The 23,423-nt window shown below is 55.5% G+C and overlaps 1 protein-coding gene across 26 annotated transcripts in view; it reads left to right on the plus strand.

Moving 5' to 3' along the window:
• POU2F2 (POU class 2 homeobox 2) overlaps window positions 1-23,423 on the plus strand; it is a 96,923-nt gene that overhangs the window by 54,902 nt on the left and 18,598 nt on the right. For 6 of the 26 annotated variants that reach the window (XM_084958606.1, XM_084958616.1, XM_084958617.1 and 3 more), the window contains 5 exons: window positions 15,499-15,564; window positions 15,679-15,713; window positions 15,840-15,896; window positions 19,333-19,449; window positions 19,705-19,968. In XM_084958606.1, coding sequence (XP_084814732.1) covers window positions 15,507-15,564; window positions 15,679-15,713; window positions 15,840-15,896; window positions 19,333-19,449; window positions 19,705-19,968 — 531 coding nt within the window. In that variant the 5' untranslated portion in view covers window positions 15,499-15,506. 26 annotated transcript variants of the gene reach the window in all.

Consider the following 23,423-nt stretch of genomic DNA (forward strand, 5'->3'; position numbering starts at 1 on the left):
CCACCAACAGTGTAGGAGGGTTCCCTTTTCTCCATACCCTCTCCAGCGTTTATTGTTTGTAGACTTTTTGATGATGACCATTCTGACGGGTGCTCCTGCACCTGAGACAGGCCTGGCTTGAGCAACTGTGGGCTTTGTGGGCATGAACCTGGCCTTTTATTAAGATCTGCTTCTGGAGTTCCCATCATGGCGCAGCAGAAACAAATCCTACTGGAAACCATGAGGTTGTGGGTTTGATCCCTGGCCTTGCTCAGTGGGTTAAGGATCCAGAGTTGCTGTGAACTGTGGCGTAGGTTGCAGACGCGGCTTGGATCTGGTGTTGCTGTGGCTGTGGTGTAGGCCCACAGCTACTGCAGGACGTGCAGTTGTGTGAAAGGGTCATAAATGTACAGCTTAACCAATCTTTATCAAGTGAGCATCTGTGTCATCACCATCTAAGTCTGTGTAAACGAGTCATCCAGAGCCCAGGAGTCCCCACCTCGTGTGTCCCTTTTCACATCTTCCCCATCCTTCTCTCCTTCGCTGGTGGTAACCATTGTCCTCCCTTTGGGGCATAATCATTTCTTTGTTTTTCTTTGTAGTTAGCTACCTGTGTGTCTCATATATATGTATATATATATACATATATATTGTGTGTGTGTGTGTGTGTGTGTATTGCTTTTTAGGGCCACACAGACGCAGGGCTCACAGGGGATGGGTGTTAGGGAACGTAAATTGTGGAACAGAGGACAAAGGAGTGCTCTGAAGGCACTGTGCCTGTGGAGGGCTGGCAAAGGCCCATATCCGCTTGAGCTCGGAAAGCCAGCCTCGGACTTCATTCTGTGGGCCATGGAAGCCTAGAAAGAGATATTCTTTCGACACATAGGAGTCAAGGAGTTCCCACTGTGGGTCAGCAGTAACGAACTGAACTAGTATCTGTGAGGATGTGGGTTCACTCCCTGGCCTAGCTCGGTGGGTTAAGGATCCAGCGTTGCTGTGAGCTGTGGTGTAGGTCACAAACATGGCTCAGATCTGGCATTGCTGTGGCTGTGGTGTAGGCTGGCAGCTGCAACTCCAGTTCAACCCCTAGCCTGAGAACTTCCATATGCCATGGGTGTGGGCCCTAAAAAGATAAAAAATCAAACAAACAGAAAATAGGATTCAGGCACCTAGTATGTGCCAGGCACTATTTCAGGAGGAAATATCACAGCAAACAAGACAAAGAAAAGGACACCTGCTTTCAGAGAGCTTACATTTCAGAGGGGAAACAGAGAGTAAAGTAAGTTAACAGTAATTAAATTCCAGAGAGTGCTACAAAGAAAAGTAAACTCAGAGTTCTTGTTGTGGCTCAGCAGTAACAAATCCAACTAGTAAACATGAGGACGCAGGTTCAATCCCTGGCTTTGCTCAGTGGTTAAGGATACCGTGTTGCCATGAGCTGAGGTGTAGGTTGAAAATGTGGCTTGGATCTGGTGCTGCTGTGGCTGTGGTGTAAGCTGGCAGCTGTAGCTCCTATTTGGCCCCCAGCCACCCCCACCCATATGCCTTTGGTGTAGCCCTAAAAAGACAAAAAAAAAAAAAAAAAGAAAAGAAAAGAAAAGAAAACTGGCTAATATCGTGGAGAGTGGCTAAGGGAAGGGCTCTAGGAGGAGGTGGCCTTTGAGCTGATTCCTGAAAGATGGGAGGGAAGGGAAAAGATGGGGAACAGTATTCTAGCGGAGGGGTCAGCAAGGTCAAAGACCCTAAGGTAGGGACAGACTTGGCTTTCTTCTGTGTTGCTGGCACACAGTGCTCTCTTGGGGAGGAGAGGTGAGGTCCTGCAGGGGCCTGGGAGGTCATTATGAGGGGATTGGCTTCAGGGCAGCAGGGTCTTACTGGAGGGCTTCTAGACCAAGGATGAGGGCCCTTGCATTTCAGCCTTTGGACAGCTCCCTGCACTGGAAGGACAGAGTGGCCTGAGCCTGCGGTCGGTGCTGAGTGGATGGGAGGTCTGGGCTGGAGCTGCATGTACAGCAGGGAGTGGGGACGGGCGGCTCCTGGGCCAAGGGCAGAGCCTCATCAAGGGAAGGCCCAGGGCCACGTATCTGCTTCTTTGGCCTCTTTGGATACCCTGGTGGATACATGGTGGTGGATACCTTGTTCTTGGATGACTTACAATACGAGACACATACAAGACAAGCTGAGGAGCAGCAAGCTCAGTACAGCAGTTTAGGCACAAGCTTTAGGGTCAAAGAGACTCTGGGTCCACCCCAGTCTAGCTGTGTGACCGTGGTGGCCTCTAGTGGGTCCATCAGTCCACCCTGCCTGTTCTTGCTTCTTTCAAACCACAGAATACTAGAGCCAGAAGAAGTCTTAGAGTGCTCCTGCAACCCACCTCCCACTTTTATGTGGGGAAACTGAGGTGGGGGAGTGCAGGGGGCTGGCCCTAGGTCACCAAATGGCCAGTGTCCGAATGGTGACCTGGTTGGTCTTCTGACTTTTATCTTCTTTGAGGCTTACACTGTGCTTCTTGAGTTTCTCTTGCTTGAAGTGAATTATTGGGAATTCTGATGAGTCTGGGAAGTGGGGGAGTGGGTGCATGAGGAGTGTTTGTGTATGTGAGTTTATTAAGCATCTGCTGGCTTCCTGATCTAGAGACCTTGCTGCTTCCAAGATGCCTCTTGCCGATCTTCACCCCAGAACTGACCTGAGCATCTCCCCCAGTCTGCCCCCCTTCCCACTGTCCAGCAGGGATGGCCTCAAGTGTCCACTCAGCCATCCTGCACAGCTGCCTACTTGCAGGCCCAGTAAAGTCCTCTAAACTCTCTTGAATTTGTACCCTCATCTGCATCCTCATAGCCCCATTCTATCCTGTTGTCTGGACACTGTCCTAACCTCCCCTCTGGCCATCTTCCCCCAGCTTCTACACACCAGACTAACCTCAGACTGGGCCCCACACCTGGTGGATCTCCCTGCTCAAAAGCTTTCCACCACAACATCAAATCCAGCCTCAAGTTGGATGTAAGGCACCCTATCTGGATCTTTCTCATCCAAGCTTGAGCCCTGCTAATCTTTCTATGGCAGCAAAGGCCCTTCTGTGTCTTGGGCTTCATCCTTGACTTTATCAGACACTTACTGAGTCAGTGATGGAACATCAGGGTATTTTCATCAACTCTAATCTTCCCCTTAGACGGTGAGCTCTTTGAGGGCAGGTTTTCGATCCAGCTCATCTCTGGGTCCTCAGCCTCCAGTCCACGGCTTGGCACTAAGAGACATGTAAAGAATGTTTAAATTGAAAGAAATAGGAGTTCCCTTGATAGCTCAGTGGTTAATGAACCTGACTAGGGTCCATGACGATGCGGGTTTGATCGCTTGCCTTGCTCAGTGGGTTAAGGATCTGGTGTTGCTGTGAGCTGTGGTATAGGTCACAGATGCAGTTTGGATCCTGCATTGCAGTGGCTGTGGTGTAGGCTGGCAGCTGTAGCTCCGATTTGACCCCTAGCCTAGGAACCTCCATATGCTGTAAGTGCAGCCCTAAAAAGCAAAAAAAAAAAAAAAAAAAAAAAAAAAGGAATTCCTGCTGTGGCACAAGGGGATCTATGGCATTTTGGGAGTGCTGGTACACAGGTTCGATCCCTGGCCTGGCACGGTGCGTTCAGGATCCGGCATTGCTGCAGCTTCAGCTTATGTACCTGTGGCCTGGATCTGATCCCTGACCAGGGAACTCCATATGCCTCCATATGCCTCAGGACCCAGGAAGCATAAAATGAAGACTTAAGCCCCCCCCCCAAAAAAAAGAAACTGAAAGAAATATGGAAGTGTTGGCTCACTTTCAGCCAAGAATTAATGGCTCTGGATTCCAACCATTGCTGAAAACCAAGAACAGACTCGATGTGGGAGTTGGGCTGTGCGCTATGAGGAGATTCCAGTGTTTCTGAGTGAGCAGGGAATGACTGCCTGCTTCCCACTGGAGGATGGGGAGCATTCAAAGCTCTAAGGAGCTCCCTGGCAGAGAGGAAAAAAAGCATGCTTTGGGGAGAATGGGTCTGGGTTTGAATTTCAAGTCCACCACTCATATTCTGTATGATATGGGGCAAGTGACTTCACCTCTCTGAGCTCTCCAATTCATCTGCAAAATGCAGATACTAACAGACCTTACCTCCTCAGACTGTCGTGAAGTTTAGATAGGATGTCTTGGCCTAACTAGCACAGAATAGACAGTGAAGCTGCTGCTGCTGTTGATGATGATGGAGAAGAAGAAAGTTTTGTTTTGTTTTGTTTTGTTTTGTTTTTAGAGCTGCACCTGCAGCACATGGAAGTTCCCAGGCTAGGGGTCAAAGTGGAACTGCAGCTGCTGGCTACAAGACAGCCACAGCAACACAGGATCTGAGCCGCGTCTGTGACCTACACCACAGCTCACGGTAACACTGAGCAAGGTCAGGAATCAAACCAGAGTCCTCATGGATACCAGTCGGGTTTGTTTCTGCTGAGCCACAACACCAGATCCCAGCCGTGTCTGCGACCTACACCACAGCTAATGGCAATGCCGGATCCCTAACCCACTGAGTGAGGACAGGGATTGAACGCACAACCTCATGGTTCCTAGTCAGATTCATTTCTGCTGTGCCACGACGGGAACTCCCCAGGAAGAAATATTTTAAGTTCCTTGATGTTGGGTGCTCCTAAGCAGAACATGGGATGATTTACAGTTCAGTCTTGGCTGAGGGCTACTGGAGAAGGAGTTCTGAGGGCAGGGCTGAGGGTGAAGCAGAAAATGAAGGCTCAAACCCAGAAGTCAGCAAAGTGGGGGAAGAGGTAGATGAGCAGGGCTGGGCAGGCCAGGCTGGGTTTGATTCCAGAATATTGGAGGCCTACTGGGGGATCGAATGGCCCTGCAGCAGGACCAGCCAGACATCCCTTTGTCTGTGTGTCTGTTTGCCACCCCTCATCCTGTTTTCCTATGTGTTTGGGTCCCCAGGCCAGCTTTTCCTAACCACCCCACCCCATCCCCAGAGGCTGCCCTGGCCTGGGCTCTGCTGAAGGCCGAAGTGCTGAGGTGCAGAGAGATGCAGGGGGGGTTGGTGTCAACAAACCTTAGGTCCTCCGTCAACCCACAACGTGGCCAGTCTCCCTGTCTCCTGCCAAGTTGGGGGTCTGTGGGGCCTCTCTGAGTTCCCACATGCTGCAGCCCTACAGATAAGACAGCAGTTTGGGGAAATGCTTTGTGTGTCCTCACGCAGAGTGGGAATGTGGCCAGGGGCTGAGTGGAGAGGTTGCCAGACACAGCAGGATCCAGAAAGAGGCTGGGGAACCAAGCCACACAGAGGGTCCCCAGGGGTAGCTGAGAGGAAAAGGCCATGGCTGGGGGCCCTGAGGGGTGAAGAATCCTGCTCTGCTGTCCCCGGTGGGCTGGCTGCTCCCCCCACCACCACTCCCGCCGGGCCCCCAGGGGACCTCGCTCTAATAATGTATTTGATCGACTCGCCGGCCGCGTACAAGCGATTATTGTCTTGTCGGGAGTCAAACGTATCGATCCGGTGAGAAATATGAGCGGAGCAATGGGGCCCGCGTGTCAGTTACCAGCCCCGCTGGCCCTGGGGAGCCCCCTACGTCTCCTTTAATTACCGCTCAGCCCTGAGCCCAGCCTGGCCTCCCCTGTGCCGCCTCCCTCTCCAGCTCCCTGCACCCCCAGTGGCCCCCGCTGCTCCCCAGCTCTCAGGTCCTACCTGCCTTGCTCAACATGGCCTGAGGCCTCTTTTCCAGCTGAGAGGCCACCATCTCTCCTGCCTGAGCATCCATCTCTCCTGCCTGAGCATCCATCTCTCCTGCCTGAGCATCCCTGTTCCTGGCTGCCGGGTCCTACCCACCCAGTGTGCCCCAAGCCCTGCCCCTCTGTCCTTTCTCGGGCAGGTGGAAGTCTCTGCAGGATGCCCTGACTCTGGCTTAGGGACTCAGCCCTGGTCTGCCGGTGATGGTGGTGGAGCTCGCATGGAGGCAAGCAGGATAGGGCAAGCTGGGTGGGGTGCTTTCACCCCATGGAGGAGTGTGAGGAGTGTGTAAGGCTTTCCTCAGCTCTCCACCCCCATACCCCTTAGCTGCAGATCTGGGAGAGCAGTGCCAGAAATGTGTGGTGCTTCTCTTCTTGCTTCAGGTGACATCCGAAAGCTCATTCCTGCCATGGATGATGTTGACTCTGTCCAGGGTGGAGCATGGGGATGTTTGAGTGGGTTTTGCCCCCCTTATGGCCCTCATTCCCAAGTCCCCCAAAACATAAATCCTAAATCAAAACAGAGCTACTGGGCAAATACAGCTTCAAGATAAGGCTCCAGTGTCACCGCCAGCAGACTGCTGCGCAGCAGACCCTCCTGTGTAAAAATCCTGCATCCGAGACAGAGTCAGGGAAAGAGGTGGACCAGGAGAAGGCTGTCTGAGTTGGAGCTCAGCTGATGCTGTGTGGTCTCTGGATCTCCTCTGCGAAATGGCTTTTACAGTGTGGAATGTGGTGGGGTGTAGACAGCAGGGAACTCTCCCTCTGTGCAGGTGTGAGGACAGCGGTCATTTCCATGGTGGGCTTGCCTGTCTGGCCACATCTGGGTGCACAGGGTCCACGTACAGACAGAGAGGCACTCAGGAAGGTCTGCCTGTGTGTTATATCCTGCATGAGTGTGCATGGGTGTGAATGTGGTCACACATGGTATATCGGACACACTTGTGTAGATGTGCCCTTGTGCCCCTGTGTTCACGTGGGGGGAGGAATATCTGTACACAGGAGGGTTGGCAGGGAGAGTTGGTGTTAGGGCCTGAGCACAGAGAGGAGCGTTCGCGTGTGTCTGCATGTGCTTGCATGTGCACACGTGTGTGAAGTGCCAGGGTCCATGTGTAGAAATACTTGAGGATGCGTATGTGAGTGAATACAGGCGTCTGTACGCGCGCGTGCGGTTTCGGGGTCCCCCAGGGAGGGCGCAGCGAGCCCTGCAGGGCTTGGAGCGGGCAGGTGGGCTATTTGGAGGCTCCAGGCTGCCCGGCAGCCTCGGACCGGCCGCAGGGAGGAGGAAGAGGGCAGCGGGCTCGGCCGCGCCTTTGTCTGCGCCGCCTTGCGCCAAGAGTCCTGCGCCTTTGTGTGACCCTCGCAGGTGTGCGCGCAGGGGCGGGGGGGGGGGGGTGAGGGGGTGGGGGAGGGAGGGGGACGGGGAAGGGGAGGAGAGCGGAGGGAGGGGCTCCCTCCTCTGCAGCCGGCCCCGCCCTCTGGCCCATTGGCTGGGCGCTGCCGCCGTCTGGCGGGTTCAGAGGGAAACGCTGGGCCGGGAGCGCCGCAGCGTGAAGGGCCCTTAGCCAGGGGCCCCTGTATTGGCCTTCACCGAGCCACCTGCGGCGCCTCATTTGCCCCGTGGCAGACCTCTTGCCGCTCCAGAGCAAAGCACGGCCCTACCGCCGGCCTTACCACTGCCCATGGGCACGCTTCTCCCAGCGGTGACCCCGGACGCCTCACCTGTGGGCAGATACGTGGCTGGCTTCCTCACTCCCCACAGCCTTGTGGAAGCATTTCCTCCTGCCCTGCTTGGCTTTCACATTTCTTGGCTCTGGACCCTTGTGGAGGATACCTCCTTTTTCTGGTCCTCAGTCTTTTTGTCTGTCAAATGGGGCCAATAGTGAGCCCCTCAAGAGATGATGCCTGTTAAGTGCAAGGTACAGGGCCTGGCATTGGGAAAGCCCTTTGCCCCCCACTCCAAACTTCTAGCCAGCGTTTTAGTGTTGTTGTTATAGATCCACACTTTCTCTCTCAGACCTACATGCCCTGTTCCAGATGTGTTGGCCCTGTGGAGGTGGCAGAAGGGCTAGGGTCACCTCCTGGGGGAGACAGCCTTAGGAGTTAGCTCCTCCAGCCTGCTTGCCCTCTACCCCATGACCCCTGCTTCCCTCACACACACACATGATTTGGGGTCCTCTGCCTGCTGGGGTGGGCCTTCAGGCATGGGTATTTTCCTTTCCGAAGGGGGCGGACCCTGTGGTTTCCTCCCTGAGTGACTTCCGGCAGAGAGGGCTTGGCCCCCAGAGAGGGCGGGGAGATGACACAGTTGTTCCCCCAGCCCCGCGGGGCGGGCAGCATGGTTCACTCCAGCATGGGGGCTCCAGGTAAGGGGCTGGCCCGCTGCCGCTACCAGGAGCACAGGCAGCACCTTGGGGTTTGTCTTGCTGGGCCTTTGGCCGCCACCCTACCCTTCCTCTTTAGCTGTCTCTTGTGCCCCTTCACGCTGGACCTCAGCAGCTGCCCCTCTTCGCATCCTGGGTCCCCACCCCCAGCTCCTCTTTCCCCTCCCCTTTCATTTCAGTGCCCAGGGCTTCCCACCTCTTCTCCTCTGCGCTGCTGCCCCCCTCTGAAGGGTCTGAGGGGGATGGAGCTAGGTGTTGGGAGCTGGCTCTTAGAATACAGGGACCAGGGGTGGGTGGCGCAAGGGCTCCCCGGGCTGGGGCTGGAAGGCTGAGTTGCTGGACCTCTGAGTGTGTGCGCCTGTGTGTGCATGTGTGAGCGGTCGTTCCCAGTCTTGTGTGTGTGACTGTCCAGGTGTCCCGTGTTGAGGGGCTGTTGTGTGTGGCATCGTGGGGGTAGCCCAGGCAGTGCTCTTTCTCGGTTCACTTCCTCACTCGATTCGCCTCGGATGTCTGCTCCTCGGGGTGCCCTTCCCTGCCCTCCCCATGGAAACTGGCGCTCAGACCCGCTGTTCTCAGGCCCCTCGCCTGCTCTATCTTTTCTTCCTGGCTCTTTTCACTGCCTGAAAATGTATTATATGTTTATGTGCTTATGAACTGCCTCCCCCACCAAATGTCAGTTGACTGGGGGAACATCGTCCGCAAAGCACCGTACAAAGCCATTTGTATTTGTTGGCTCATTTGGCATAATGTGTCCATCTCTGCATAATGATAGTTATCTCCTCGGCAGTGCTGATGGCGGAGTTAAGTGAGGTAATACGGCGTAAATGCTTACCATGGGGCCTGGAACACAGCAGGCGTCCCTACTTCAAGGTTGTTTCATTTGTGGCCGTATAGGTCTGGCTGTGGGTCTGTGTCTCATTTGCGGGCATGAGTCTTGGTTTGGTATGGGTCGTTCTATGTGTGTCAGTGTACGCGGGCATCTCTGATCCGTCGTCACCATGTATTTATGGAGCAGTTCTGTGCTGGATGTTAGAAATACAGCTGGAAAAGGCAGCTTCAGGTCTGTCCTCCTGGAGTCCCTGGTCCAGTGGGGGAGACAGACCTGTCACCAGACTGGCAAGGAGGCACAGGCAGAGGGGTCGGGGCTGGGAGGGGGGAGGTACAGGGAGCTGGGGGAGCCCAGAGACTTGCCCAGTTCAGCCGGTGAGGAGTCAGGGAGGGCTTCCTGGAGGAGGCTTGTCTAGGCTAAGATGTGAAGGATGAGTGGTGTGAGCAAGGCCAGAGAGGTGGGGAAGGAAAGCCACTTGCAGGATGGCGATTATTTTACTAAGGTGACCATATGTGCAGCTGTGTGTGTGTGTGTGTGTGTACATGCATGTACAGTGTAGACACAGGAGCCCAGGGTATCTGCACTTGCGTGCCGTCAGCTCCACCGCTGAGGTTGAATGAGGGCTTTGTATGTGGTGGCCACTGGTTTAGCCCCTTGGGATTCCTCATAGAACTGCCCTGCCTGTGAGGCCTGCCCTGGGTTCTCCTGCCTGGACATGGATTAGTATGTATGTGGCCCAGGCAGGTCTCTTGTCCTACCTGGTCTTGGGCTCCACATCTGTGGACCAGGTTCAAGGGCCCACCCTGGCCATTTCCTAAGATTAGGTGACTCTCGGCGTGTATGTGCACATCTTGTGTGTGTTTATCTAGTGTGTGTGTGTGCGCGTGCGCATGCACATCTGTATCTATCTGTATGACTGAGAGTGTCTGGGGGGGTACATGTATGGTGGTAACTTGGTATATGAGTGTGTGTAAGCACAGGTGTGCTCACACACGTCTGGGTGTGTGTTTTGCATATCTGCTTGTGTCATTGTGTCTGGGCATGTGTCTTCATCTGCAAACATTCCTGTCTGGAATCTGTGCACACCTGTCCCTGTGTGCATTTGCAAGCTCTCCATCCATGTCTGGGGCCCTACCTGGCTGTGGCTGTGGTATGTGTGCTCAGTGGCCCAGCTGCTGGGCCACCTCTTTTGTTATGTCTGCTGCCCAGGACTCCATCCCTCCCTGCTGACACTCAGAAGGGTTCACTCTCTGGAGGCCGCCCAGGGACAGCTGTGGGGTGTGGGGGTGTGAAATGCTACTCCTGGGGAGTCCGGACAGGCCCAGTGGGCGAGCAGAGGTTCCTGGCAGTGCAGACTCTGCCCACAGGCGCTCCCAGGCCACAGCCTTGATTGAGGCGGGCTTTGGAGGCAGGGGACCCAGGGGACAGGCCAAGCAGGGCCAGGAGGGGTGAGGGGCAGCCCTGGGGCCCTCTAAATTTAGCCCCGTTTTCGGTAAGTGCTAACGAGAAGCTGGCCTAAGTCTGCTAAAACCGGCTGGGGGAAATGCAGAGGAGAAGTGAAAGTCCGGGGAGGGAGGGGCGGGGGAGGGCGGAGGGGACCCAGGGTCCCAGGCCTGGGGCAGTTGGGCAGGCAAGTGTGAGCCCAGGGGCGTGGCAGACCTGGGTGGGTTTGCCTCGAGGATGGTGGGATCCTAGGGGTCCTGGAGGATTCTGCCTCACTTTTCCCTGCTTGTCCCTCTAAAAAGTTTCTTGCTGCCTGTGATGGGAGAGGCAGGGGTGACCCTAAGCAACAAACCAAACTTTCTGTGCCAGTGAGGTTTTAACGGGGTCTTCTAAAGGCGCCAGGGGGCTGGAGCGTAATAGAGTCACCTGGGGGACTTGCCTGGGTCTCACCCAGGGCAGCTCTGGCCATTTGGCTGTCTGCTCAGCTGAGTGCTGTAGGGGTGCGGGATGTGTGGGAGCTGGGGTGCGGAGGACAAGGGAAACAGAGTGATGGAAATTTCCCCTGAATCCCTTTTGCCTCTCCAGCCACTATCCCTGCAGGGGACACCTTAAAAGTTTAGGTTGGAGCTGCTTGGGGACTGGGGCTGAGGGTCGAAGTGTCAGGCGTCAGCAGGGAGAGGGGATTTCTTTCTTCATTCTTTCATTCCAAAAGCACTATCCTAGACTGCAGTGGTGACTCCAGCCTGGGCCCTGGCTCCCTCTGTGACCTCAGGTGGCTCTTAGTCTGAGATGGGGGTCACTGCCCAGGCGGTGAGGCTATGTTAAGGGGGAGGGGGAGCCCAGGTAAGAGACACTGACCGCCTGGGGAATCAGGGAGGACCTCACAGAGGAGCTGACGTGGAGCTGGGGCTTAAAGAGGAGCAGGAGTTTGCTAGTCGAGAAGGAAGGGTCTCCCCAGGTGGGACAGGAGCAGAGGCAAAGGCCTGGAGGAGGGAGAGCAGGGCCTCGGGGCCACCCTTGTTTATTCAACCCTCATGTCCTGTTGGGGACCCTGAGATGAGTCAGACCTGCCCTTGAGGGGTTCCTAGCCTGATGGGGGAGACATTCTGGGGCCCAGACGGCTACAGCCTTTAGGGCAGTGACGGGGGAGAGAGGACAGGAAGAGGGAAGAGACCCTCCCCTCTGAAGTTGTCAGGAGTGGTGACTTCCTAGAGGACAGAGGGACAAGCCCACACCAAGGCTGTTTGTTAAATGGCAGAGTGATAGCAGGACAAAGGCAGGAATAGAGGGAGCTGCAGGGAGGGACATTCAGCAAACATTTATAACCTGTTCTGAGCTGGGGGTTGCTGGGGACCCAGCGGTGAGTCATGCCAGGCCTGTCCCCCCGCCCCCTGGTCTGGTGGGAAAGGAGCAGGACACAGGTGACCACAGCCTTGCAGGCTTGGGGCTAGGACGGCGAAAAGGCACGACCGACCGTGAGAGAATGTGTTAGTTGGCTGGGGTTGCTGTAACAAAGCACAGCTGACTGGATGGCTTAAACAACAGAAATTAATTTTCTCAGCATTCTGGAAGCTAGAAGTGTCAGCAAGGTTGCTTTCTTCAGAGGCCTCTCTCCTTGGCTTGGAGTGGCCGTCTGTTCCCTGTGTCTTCACATGGTCTCCCATGTGCACGTCTGTGTCCTACTCTCCTCTTCTTATAAGAACACCAGTCATACTGGATCAGGGCAGGGCCCACCCCAGGGGTCTCATTTTAACTTAATTACCCGTGAAAGATCCCATCTCCAAAGAAAGTCACATTCTGAGGACTTCCACAGAGGAATGTTGGGGGCACAACTCAGCCCCCATCAGAGGCCAGGGAGGAGCACGGGCTCTCTGGGGCGGAGGTCAGGTCGGAGGCTGCCCTGCCTGTGAGCAGGCGCTGCGTTCGCTCGCGAGGTGGGGAGGATTCAACCATAAGGTCTGGATGCCCCGTCAAGCAGAGGGAGATGTCTGGTGTGGTCGAGGAGAAGGTTGCACCGGTGGAAAGAAACGGGCAGCAGAGGGTGACAGGGGCCACACCCTAAGGACCAGGACGAGGAGCCTGGGCTTTTCTTAGGAGGTGGGGAGCCACGGAAGGGCTCGGGACCAGGGAGGAAGCTGCCTTGGCAGTGTGGTCGCTGGGCAGGGAGGGGGGCTGGGACAGGGCTTTCCGGGATGCTAGGAGGGGGATTTAGGGCCCATAGGGTTAGCAGTGCCTGGAGCAGGGCCAAGGTCTGGACGCTTTAGAGCCGGGGATCCGGCAGGACTCCTGCTGATGCCCCAGAGTCAGGAGGGGCGGCATCCCTGGCTCCCTCTGTGACTTTGGGTGGCTCTTAGGACCCTTCACCGCTGGGTGCCCCTTCCCCAGAAGCAGGGTCTGAGCATCTGTAGCCTCTGGGCATCTGCCTCCTCACAAGCTTATGCCTTCCTAGGATTATGGGCTGGCTTGTTATTAACTTCAATTTTTTCTTTCTTTGAAAACATGACATACGTACAGTAAAGTGCTCGGATCTTCAGTGTCGTGCTTGATGACATTTTACATGTGTGCACCCACCCGCCACCAAACAGACCATCCAACAGAACATTCCTAACCCCCCACCCTCCCCACAGGCTTCCTCACACCCTTCCCAGATCAGCGCTGCCCACCGCCCCGGCAACATGCCCATTCATATGACCTTAATCATCTGATAATGTCTTGCCTGTTTCTGAATTTCACATAATTGGAGTCCTACTGTCTGTCCACTTGTGTGTCTCACGTCTTTCCCTCGCATCCTGCCTGCGAGATTCAATGTATGTGAGGCAGGAGCTGGTTCTTTTCTTTGCTATGGAGTCTTCCACTGCATGGATATACCGAGGTTGTTGACCCTTCCCTGGTTAAACGGGCCCTTGAGCTATTTCCAGTTTGGGGCCTTTATAAAAGGGCTCCCGAACGTGTGTGCCTACGGCAACGGTGGGCAGGGTGCTCCTTGCACATCCTGAGCTGGGCCACAGGGAAGGGGCAGCTCCCCAGCTTTCCTGAATTTTGCTTGTATCAATTTACACTCCCACAAGCAGTGTGTGACTTGGCTTTTTAATCAGGAATTTAAACCCGAATGGCATGTCATGTCGAGTAATCCTCAATTGCAAAATTTCTGGACTTTTTTTTTTTTTTTTCCCCCAGTTGCTGAGGCTGTCTCAGCTCTCTGTTTTGCTGGCCTTCTTTAAACATCTTGAGTGAGGGGTGGGAAGCACAGGGAGTTTGGGGTTAGTAGATGCAAACCATTACATTTAGAATGTATAAGCAATGAGGTCCTGCTGCATAGCACAGGTAACTATATCCAATCTCTTGTGATAGAACATGATGGGAGGTAATATGAGAAAAAGAATATATTTATGTATGACTGGGTCACTTTGCTATACAGCAAAAATTGATACAACATTGTGACTCAACTATAAAAAAAACATCTTGGGAGGGAGTTCCCATTGTGACTAGTAACCACGAGGAGGAGGGTTCGATCCCTGGCCTTGCTCAGTGGGTTAAAGGATCTGGCGTTGCTGTGGCTGTGGTGTAGGTTGGCAGCTGCAGCTCTGATTCGACCCCTAGCCTGGGAACTTCTCTATGCTGCGTGTGAAGCCATTAAAAAAAAAAAAAAATCTTGGATACAAAGCACAGGAGCATTGGACAGCTCCTTTGATAGGGTGGGGATTTGGAGTGAATTGTGGTGTTGGTGGGGATTTGGAGTGAATTGTCAGGGAGACTTTAGGGTCTGGGTCAGGGTCAGGAGTAAGGTTTGAGGCCAAGTTGGGAATTGAGGTCAGATGAAGGGCTTGGACCATTTGGATGAGAGTTGGGAATCACAGTGGGTAAGGGGTCGAGAATGGGTGGGACAGAAACCCAGATTTGTGTGTGTGTAGCGAGGGTGTGCGTGTGTGTGTCTAGGACCAGGAAGGGTTGCGTTTTGAGTCAGTGTTAGGGTGAGCTTGGATTGGGGTGACTGTAGGAGAATCACGGCGGGTCCTTCCAGTCGGTAGCAGTACTGACTAGAAGGGGGACCCATGGAGACCGGGGCTCAGTCAGGGCACCTCTGCCATCTCACTGTGCTCTTGGGGAGGTGATGTCCTTCTCAGAGCCTCAGTTTCCTTCTCTGTAAAATGGGGGTAACAGCAGCACCAACCGCCAACATGAGTTGTGAGTCATACTGAGCACCAGGCTTGGCACGGGTAACACTTTTCCATGACCAGCATCAGAGTGCTGTGTAGAGGGGGCTTTGTCTCCATGGCTCTGTGTCCCCTGCCTGTGTCCTTCCACCTATCCTGGGCCACCTCCTCTCATTTCCTGGGCCTGTGGAACTATAGGATGGTATTGCATTTGGAGGGGCGGGGGCTCTAGGTTGGACTTGGGTGTGCAGTTGCGATTCAAGGCTCCAGTCTCAGGCGAGGTCTAGGATTAGGTTCGAGAACAAGGTCAGGGGCAGAGTCGGAGTCACAGAGCTCAGAGTGGGGCCTCCCGTGTGCCGAGTCCCTGAAGGGAGCCAGCGGGAATGGGGTGTGGACAGGAAAGTGGTGGGCTGGGAAGGGGGCCAGAGGGTGGCTGAATCACACCCCAAGATCTGAGGACCTGCTCCTTTGGGGATCTGCAGTCCCCTCACACCACCTAGGCCCTGCTCAGAGTGGAAAACATGCCTCACCGAAACCCGGTGGGGCAGGACGGGTGCCTGGGCGGCAGCCGGAGGGAGAGGAGGCCCGGGGCTGACTCGCTCCCTTGGAACATCACCAACCTCCCCCTGGGCAGCCAAAGCCTTATGGGGCCAACGGGCACCCTCGGCCTCCCACTGTGCACCAGGGTCTCACGGGGCTGGGGGATGACACTCCCCCCAGCCACCTTCTTGAGGGGTGAGGAGGCCTGGGCAGGATCCCCAAGGCCTGAAGGCCCCCCTCTTGCCCCAGCAGAGGAGGGCAGAGGCCTAAAGCAAAGGACGTGGCTCCCTGACAGAGCCACTTGCAAGGTGGCAGGGGGTCTGGGGTATGCAGGGAGAGGCTGGGGCACTGCTGGTGGAGGTGCCCCAGAACCCTCCTGGCTTCTGAACCCTCACCCCATTTGCATCCCTTCTCTTTCCCCAGAAATAAGAATGTCTAAGCCCCTGGAGGCCGAGAAGCAAGGTCTGGACTCCCCATCAGAGCACACAGGTGAGTGGGGAAGGGAGCAGGGAGGGAGGAGGATCACTAGGGGTGGCAGGCAGGGGTGCTGTGGGGGCCTTCGGGTATGGCCGGTGACAACTCACCCTTTCCCTGTCCTTGCAGACACCGAAAGAAATGGACCAGACACTAACCATCAGGTCAGGAGGGGTGGGGAGGGTGAGGTGGAGGTGGCGGTAGAGGGGAGCTCTGTGGGGGAGGGGGAGGGTATCAGAAGCTGCTTCAGCTCACTGTTCCCATCACCTACTCCACCTTGCTCTTTGCAGAACCCCCAGAATAAGACCTCCCCGTTCTCCGTGTCCCCAACTGGCCCCAGCACCAAGGTAAGCACCTGTCAGAGCAGCCAGGGGCAGAGGGGAGGGCTGTCCTGTGATGGGTCGGGTTTGGCGTTTGGGAGAAGGTCCCAATGCCAGCAGTGGGCCCAGGGCCTCATACCTTGGTGAAGGGACTCCTCCGCCCCTTCTCACCCTCGGGCTCCCGCCCCAGGCCTGTGACTCACCCGGCTCCTTCCCCTTCCCTGGGGGGTGGGGGTGGCCAGGGAAATCCCCCCCAGAGCCCCAGGGCGATGAACAACAGGAAGCCGAGGGCCCCGCCCCCATCCCAACTTCCCTGACCGAACGGGGCCTGCCCTACCCCCACCCCCCACCGCACACTCGGGCCAGCCCGGGAGTAGGGGGTGGAGACCCAGTGAGGATGGTGGCGAGGATGCTGCAGGAGAGCATGATGGGGGCGCTGGAAGTGGCCAGAGAGAGCAAATCCCAAATCCACATGGGGCCCTCTTGCTGGGCGCTGCTGGGCTTCCTGGAGTGTCTGGGGCCCACATCTCCACCTTCCAGTCTGGTGGCAGCTGGCAGGTCCAGAGGCCAAAGACAGCACTGAGGGCACAGGCCAGACTCCTGACCCTGACCAGAGGTGGCAGGAGGACAGGCTGGGGGCGCTGGGAACTGCTCTGTGACCATGGGAAAAGCACTGCTCCACTCTGGGCTTCTCAGTTTCCTCTTCTCTAATGAGGGTGGGGACAAGCAGATTGGAGGACCTCTGAGGTCCCTTCCACCCTCGCGTGCCCTGATTGCCGCTTGGTGGGCAGGGGTCCTGTCTTAAGCTTGTTAGACGGGACCTGGGGGGAAGGGCTCCAACTCTGACCAACTTCGCTCTAGTCTCAGTCCAGGCTCTGGCCATGGCCCCTGGAGTGGACAATGTCCATCACCGTCCCCCCTTCACCCGCTGCCCCCCATCCTTAGCTGAATCTTTGCAGCCTCTCCCTGCCCCGCAGCAGCCCTGCTTCTCCACTAGGAGACCATCGGGGCCCAAGGAAGAAAGGGTTCTCGCCCCGCTTCGCCAGCCTGGGCCTGCTTCCTGGGCAAGCCCGTGGCAGGGAGGGTAGTGGTGGCCTCTGGCTCCGGGTCTCCGTCCACGCTGCGTCCTGCTCTCCACCCTGGAACTTCACCCCCCATCTCTCTGCATCTCTCTGCATCAGTCTTTCCCTAGCTGCAGTGATTCATGTGCTCCCATCTTGATTTCAGGCAAACGCACACACCACCGTGTACTATCTATTATTTACATCCTAATTTTGTTAAACGGGCTCAATTTTTAAAAACATTGTATTGTGGAAAATGTGAAGCAGATACAAAAGTTGAAAGACCATAGTGAAAACGAACCTCCAGGTATCTGTCAATCAGCCTCAACAATTATCGGCTCATGAGCTGGCTTGCTTTTTCAACAGCTGAAATAAAACATTTTTTAAATGGAAATTTCATGAATGGAAAACCAGAATCACTTGCCATGGAAATAAATACAATGATTATCAAAATGCACCCGGAGAGGCTTGCCGCCTATAGGGTACAATCCTGAAGCCAGTTCACGGTTTGTTAGAAAGGGAGATTAGCCGGGTTGAGAGGTGGCAAAGACATCCTGGCTCCTAACTGAGACTTTCTTAAGAGACCCAGAGAGTGAAAGAACCCTGAGAGGAAGAGTGGTCTCACCATGCCACACAGTGTGGGTTTTTAAAAACTTTTAATTAAATATGACACACATGTAGATCCTCAGTGGACAGCTCTGTGGATTTTCACAAACTGACCACCTGTGTCGCCAGCACTGGATCAAGATGTAGAACACAACCACACTTCCAGAAGGCCCTTAATTCCCTGCCGGGGGCAGCCACTGTCCTGGTTTCTGGTGCCCACTGTGATTTTGTACTTCATCCCTACCCCCCTTAGACTTTCTGACACTTGTATCCTGTCCTTTGGGCCATGCCACTCACCCTCTGTTGTTTGGCTTTTCCCAGGCCTCTGTCTGTCTGTTCCTCTCAGTCTGTATCACAAATGCCATGTTCACTCCTTGCCAAGTCACGGTGTCATCTTGCACAAGGCGCTGTCCCTCTCTGGACCTCCTTTTGCAAAATGGTGCTGGGACCCTGGGATGAAGGATGACCCCTAATGTCCCCTCTGGGCCTGGGAGTGTGCGAGTCATCAAGCCATACCTTCTCCCCCAGCCAGGCCTCTAGGCAAGACCCCCCCCCCCGCTTTTATTTCCTGGTCTTTTTTGGGCCACACCCACAGCATGTGGAGGTTCCTAGGCTAGGGGTCGAATCGGAGCTGTAGCTCCCGGCCTACAGCACAGCCACGGCAACACCAGATCCAAGCCGAGTTTGCGACCTACACCATAGCTCATGGCAACACCAGATCCTGAACCCACTGAGAGAGACCAGGGATAGAACCCACGTTCTCATGGATACTAGTCGGGTTTGTTACCTCTGAGCCACAACGGAACTCGGGCAAGCCCTTTTTATGTGGGAGAGGAAGAAAGCCAGAACTGCTCTAAGCTGGTCTGTCCTGTGTGGTTGATTCGAGATGCATCTGTATCCTCCACAGAGAAGAGAGGAGGGTCTCAGTGGACTCTGGGGATGGAGGCTGAAAGCTGGCAGCATCTGGGCCACACATCTGGCCTGCAGACACCCTTTGCTGGTGCTAGAGTGGTTTTGCTTTAGGTTTTTGCTGGCGGGAGCAGAGTGGGGGCTGGGCAGGCCTCTGCTTCAGGCAGGCGGGCACACTCTCTCCAGCCCACCCTGTCCACACGTGCCCATGTCACCCATTCGTGCAGTCTGCCTGTTTCCTTATGCATTTGAATTCATGACCCATGTTCTAAGGTGGTGATTTTTATTTAATACCCTAAGACCCTTTCTTCCGATCAAGTCTTACTCCACTGCACGTGTAAGAGATGCCCTTCTAGGAGTTCTCGCTGTGGTGAAGTGGGTTAAGAATCCAGCATCATGGCAGCTGTGGCGTAAGTTGCTGCCTTGGATTTGATCCCTGGCCCTGGAACTTCCATATGCTGCTGGTGTGGCAAAAGAAAAAAAAAGAAAAGATGCCCCTCTGGCTGAAGCCGAGGGATATGGGACCCAGCGCCCCCATATTTGACATCCCAGGGCCCTCCCTGACATCATTCTCATTGGACAGATGAGGCACTGACCCCCAAGGGGGTAAAAGTGCTCTCTGAAGGTGATCCTCTCCGGTTGGGAGTTTGGCTGCAGAGAGTGTGTTGGTCTTTCCTGACTGATGTGGAAACTGAAGTCAGAGGGGTGACACCGAGGGCCCCACTGGTCACTGCAGTTCTCGCCTCTGCATCCCAGTCTGCTCCTCCTGTGCCGGTGTGGGGCTGCCATTGCCACACACGTGCCCTCTCTTTGGTTCGCAGGTGGGCATTCTCTCTGGCCTCCACTTAACATTCTGGGGTCCCGGACCCTGCCTCTCTCCCCCCCAGATCAAGGCTGAAGACCCCAGTGGCGACTCAGCCCCAGCAGCACCCCCACCCCCCCAGCCGGCTCAGCCGCATCTGCCCCAGGCCCAACTCATGTTGACGGGCAGCCAGCTAGCCGGGGTAAGTACCGGGGGTGCACAGAGCCAGGGGTGGGGGGTGCCAGGGCCAGCGTCTCCCATCTGTTCCAGGACTGGTGGCCTGGGGTGTCCCACTGGGGCTGTGGCCACTCTCTGAATACCTGCCTCTTGCCCTCCTCTGCCCTCACCCCCCTGGAAGACTCATCCCTAACCCGCTTGGCTCAGGCACTAACCCCATCTGCCTTCTCTGCTCCCCCCATGCCCCTCCTCGGCCCATGCTGCCCCTGCCGGCCCGCAGCTCACGGCGCTGATGCCAGCTCAGCAGCAGCTCCTCCTGCAGCAAGCGCAGGCCCAGCTCCTGGCCGCCGCCGCCGCCGCCGCCGCCTCCTCCACCTCCTCCTCCTCCTCCTCCTCCTCCTCTTCCTCCTCCTCTGCCTCCTCCTCCACCTCGCAGCCCCCAGCCTCCTCCGGGGGAGGCGACCTGCCGCCACCACAGCCTGCCAGCCAGCCCCCCGGGACCCCACAGCTCACCCTGTCCCAGCCCATCCAGCTCACAGCACAGGTAAGGGCCAGGGGGGCACATTCCCTCCAGCCAAGGCCGTGCAGGGGGCCGGCCGCTCCACCACCAGTCATGGGCCAGGCAGTTCCCAGCAGCCCTAAGAGGCCTGGGGAGATGCTGCCACCCATTTCTCAGAGGGGTAAATCGAGGCCCAGAGGGAGCGCACCCTCCATGTGATGGGAGTACCTGACCACCTGCTTTCTGTGCATCTGGGGTTCACAGCCTGTGGGGAGGCTGACCCACTATCCTCAGTTGACGGCTGAGGAAACCAGGGCTCACTTCCCTGAACACTGCCGATGTGGGTACAAAACGAAAGGCCGAGAATCAGAATTGGTGCCTCCACGCGGTGTCCCGTGGCTCATCCAGTGAGATGCTCTTTCCATAAGGGGCCTGTGATCCATGAGTTAGGAAATGTTGCCTTCTGGAAACTTCTGGGGTACATGGAATTGTGCATTAGTGGCTTTATTCGTTTCTAGAGTTGCCATAATAAAGAATCACAAACTAGGCAGCTTAAAACAACAAAAATGGAACATCTCAGACCAGAATTCCAAACTCAAGGTGTCAGCAGAGCTGGGCTCTCTCTGAAGGCTCTGGGGGAGAATTCCTCTTGGCCTCTTCTGGCTTCTGGGTGTGCAGGACATGACTGGCTTTCTCGTAAGGGATCACTCCAGTCTCTGCCTTTGCTGTCACATGGCCATCTTCTCTCTCTTTCTGTGTCTGTTACTGTGCCCAAATTTCCCCTTCTTGTAAGGATGCTAGTCATTGGATTAGGGTCCACCCTCATGACCTCATTTAACTGGATTACATCTGCAAAGACCTTATTTCCAAATAAGGTCATATTTACAGAGACCAGGAGTTAGAACTCCCATCATATCTTTTTGGGGGACAGTGGCCAACAGACTTGCCATAAGGGGAGCTGGTGGCAGCAGAGTGAAAACTGGACAGGCTGCTGTCTCCAGCCCAGCCCCTCCACACCCGCGCATGTCACTCATTTGCGCTGTCAGCTTGGTTTCTGTAAGCATTTGAGGCTGTGGCCTGTGTCCCAGGACACTGAAGGTCCTGAGACGTCCTGCAGCAAGGGACCCTGTTTAACTTGCCTGAGCTGTGCGTTTCCCTCCCCGACGGCTCCTCAGACTTTTCTCTCTCCCTCTTTCCACCCATTCCATGGGACCCCTAGTGGCCATTCCCCTACTGACCATTTAGACCGTCCTTAACACTGAGCCAGTCTCTGCCTCCTTAGAACTTCCAGCCACTGGGCCTGGCTCTGCAGAAACCCACAGGGAATCTGGCCTCGCTGCTCCGTGGCGGTCTTCCAAACAGAGCCTCCCAAGGCCTGGCTCGCCATGGTTACCGAATCTAGCCTGTCAGATGCTGCCTTTGTACCAGGCACTGTGCTACTGTAACATCCTTGAACCCACAAATCCTCACATGGCCAAGGCTTGGTGGTGGGCGTGGGGGGTGAAGTAACTTGCCTGCCCCAAGTCACACCGTGAGCTCAAGTGGCTGAGGTGGCCTGGGAGCCAGGCCCGGTAGCCCAGGGCTCTAGCCCGCAGCCCTCCCATCCCGGCCCCGAGACCCCAGCAGCAGGTGGTCCATTTGCCTTGTAGCACACATGTGGCTCTTCAGCGAGCAACTCCGAGGCTCAGGGCTCCTCTCTAGCAATCTTGGTTCCCTTGCTCCTGTCCTCCTTTTCTATCTGGAAGCCAGCCCCTCCCTTTACGTGGACAGGGCTTCTCATCCCTTAAGCCCCAGCTCGAGGTTCCACACCTCCAGGAAGTCTTCCATGACTCTCCTTCTTTCATTTGGTTTCATTTTCCACCTCCTGTCTCCTCTGGAGGACCCCAGCCCATGCCTCTCCTTCTGCTGCAGCCCTGATCGCCCAGGGCTGTGTCCAAATATGCTGTCAGAAACATTCTTCGAAGGAAAAAGTCCACAGGGGGAGAGGAGGTTCAAGGGCAGCCTAGTGCAGACCCAGCCAGGCCATTATCCCCTGTGAGCAGCAGACACTCCTGTTCACACAGCCCCAGAACCACCTCCTCCAGGCTCCCCATGGACCCTGGTAGCAGCAGACCAACCCTGTGCCCCCTGCTAGCCCGCCAGGCCCTTTCCTCTCACTCCTTCCACCCCAGCTTCCCTGTTTTGATCACCACCCATCCTCTGCAAGTGCAAAACTGGGCCAAGGCTGTTTCCTGGGAGTTCTGTCACCCTGGGATCTCATTTCCCCAGCAGACCGGTGTTTATCCCTACCACCCATGAGTGGGACACCGTGCTGTGCCCAGGCCGCAGTGGGGACCACGGTCCTCCTGCCCAGCCACCCCGGCCCTGGGCTGGACCCCCAACCCCCCTGTGTCTCCTTTGTACGCCTGCTCAGCTCTGTCCTGCCCTCGTTTCATAGACATTTCCTGCCTCCTGTGTCAGGCCCTGGCGGGAAGCAGGAATGACTCAGACCCAGCCTTGCCCCTGAGGGGCTTCCAGTCTCATAGGGAAATAGACACACCAAGGAGCCCCAAAGAAACGTTTTGCTTGAAAGATACGAAGGGAGTTCCCACTGTGGCACAATGGGATTGGTGGTATCTTGGGCATGCTGGGACATGGGTTCGATCCCTGGCTTGGCATAGTGGGTTAGGGATCCAGCATTGCCGCAGCTGCGGCATGGATCTGATCCCTGGCCCAGGAACTCCATATGCCACAGGGCAGCCAAAAGAAAAGAAAAATACTAAGAAAGTCAAAAGCACCCATAACCTTATCACTTTAATATTACATTAAGTACGAAGGGAAAATCCCTCTTCTGTCCCTCTGACACCAGCTTCCAAAATAACGTCAAACAATTTGGCGGGAACCTCCCTTGCATCTCCCCAGCTCGTACAGATGAAAGGACGATTATAATACAATTTTACAATTGGCGCGTCCATTGCTTGGCACCATGCTTTCCACCGAGGAATGCATGGATATTTACTGAATCAATAAGGGATGTTTTGCTTCAGCTTTTCAAAGGTAGGGAAGACATTTCTCTAGGGGACTAATTCAGAATGTCTGGGTTAGGGCAGGCATTGACTGAAAATTTATATTAACTGTTAAAACATCATTTTGTATTTGGAGAGTGGAGGAGGGAGAATCCCTATTTTCATAATACGACCACAGCAAATAAAGCTTGACCAGATCTTTTAGGTGGGTATGACCTGGTAAGGAAAGGTTTTCCAGAGAAAACCTGCTGGGTGTGGTGGAAATGTGGGAAAAGGGAAGGTGGCCGAGTCTGAGGAAGTCAGGGAGGACTTCCGGGAGGAGGCAGTATCTGAACTGAGGGGGAACAAGGAGTTTACCAGGTGGATGAGCTAGAGAAAGGTGTTCCAGGCGTGGGAATGGCAAATATGAAGTGAGAGAGCAGGGCAGGCTCTCAGAGTTGGGGGGTGGGAGCCAGCGAGGGCTGAGCTGGGAAGGGGTGTTGGCAGGGCCACAGC

Source organism: Sus scrofa, chromosome 6, assembly GCF_054392235.1.
Source record: "Sus scrofa isolate SSC_HxYL_T2T_F1_AM1 chromosome 6, Sscrofa_HxYL_maternal_Yorkshire_Landrace_v2.0, whole genome shotgun sequence".
NCBI lineage: Eukaryota > Metazoa > Chordata > Mammalia > Artiodactyla > Suidae > Sus > Sus scrofa.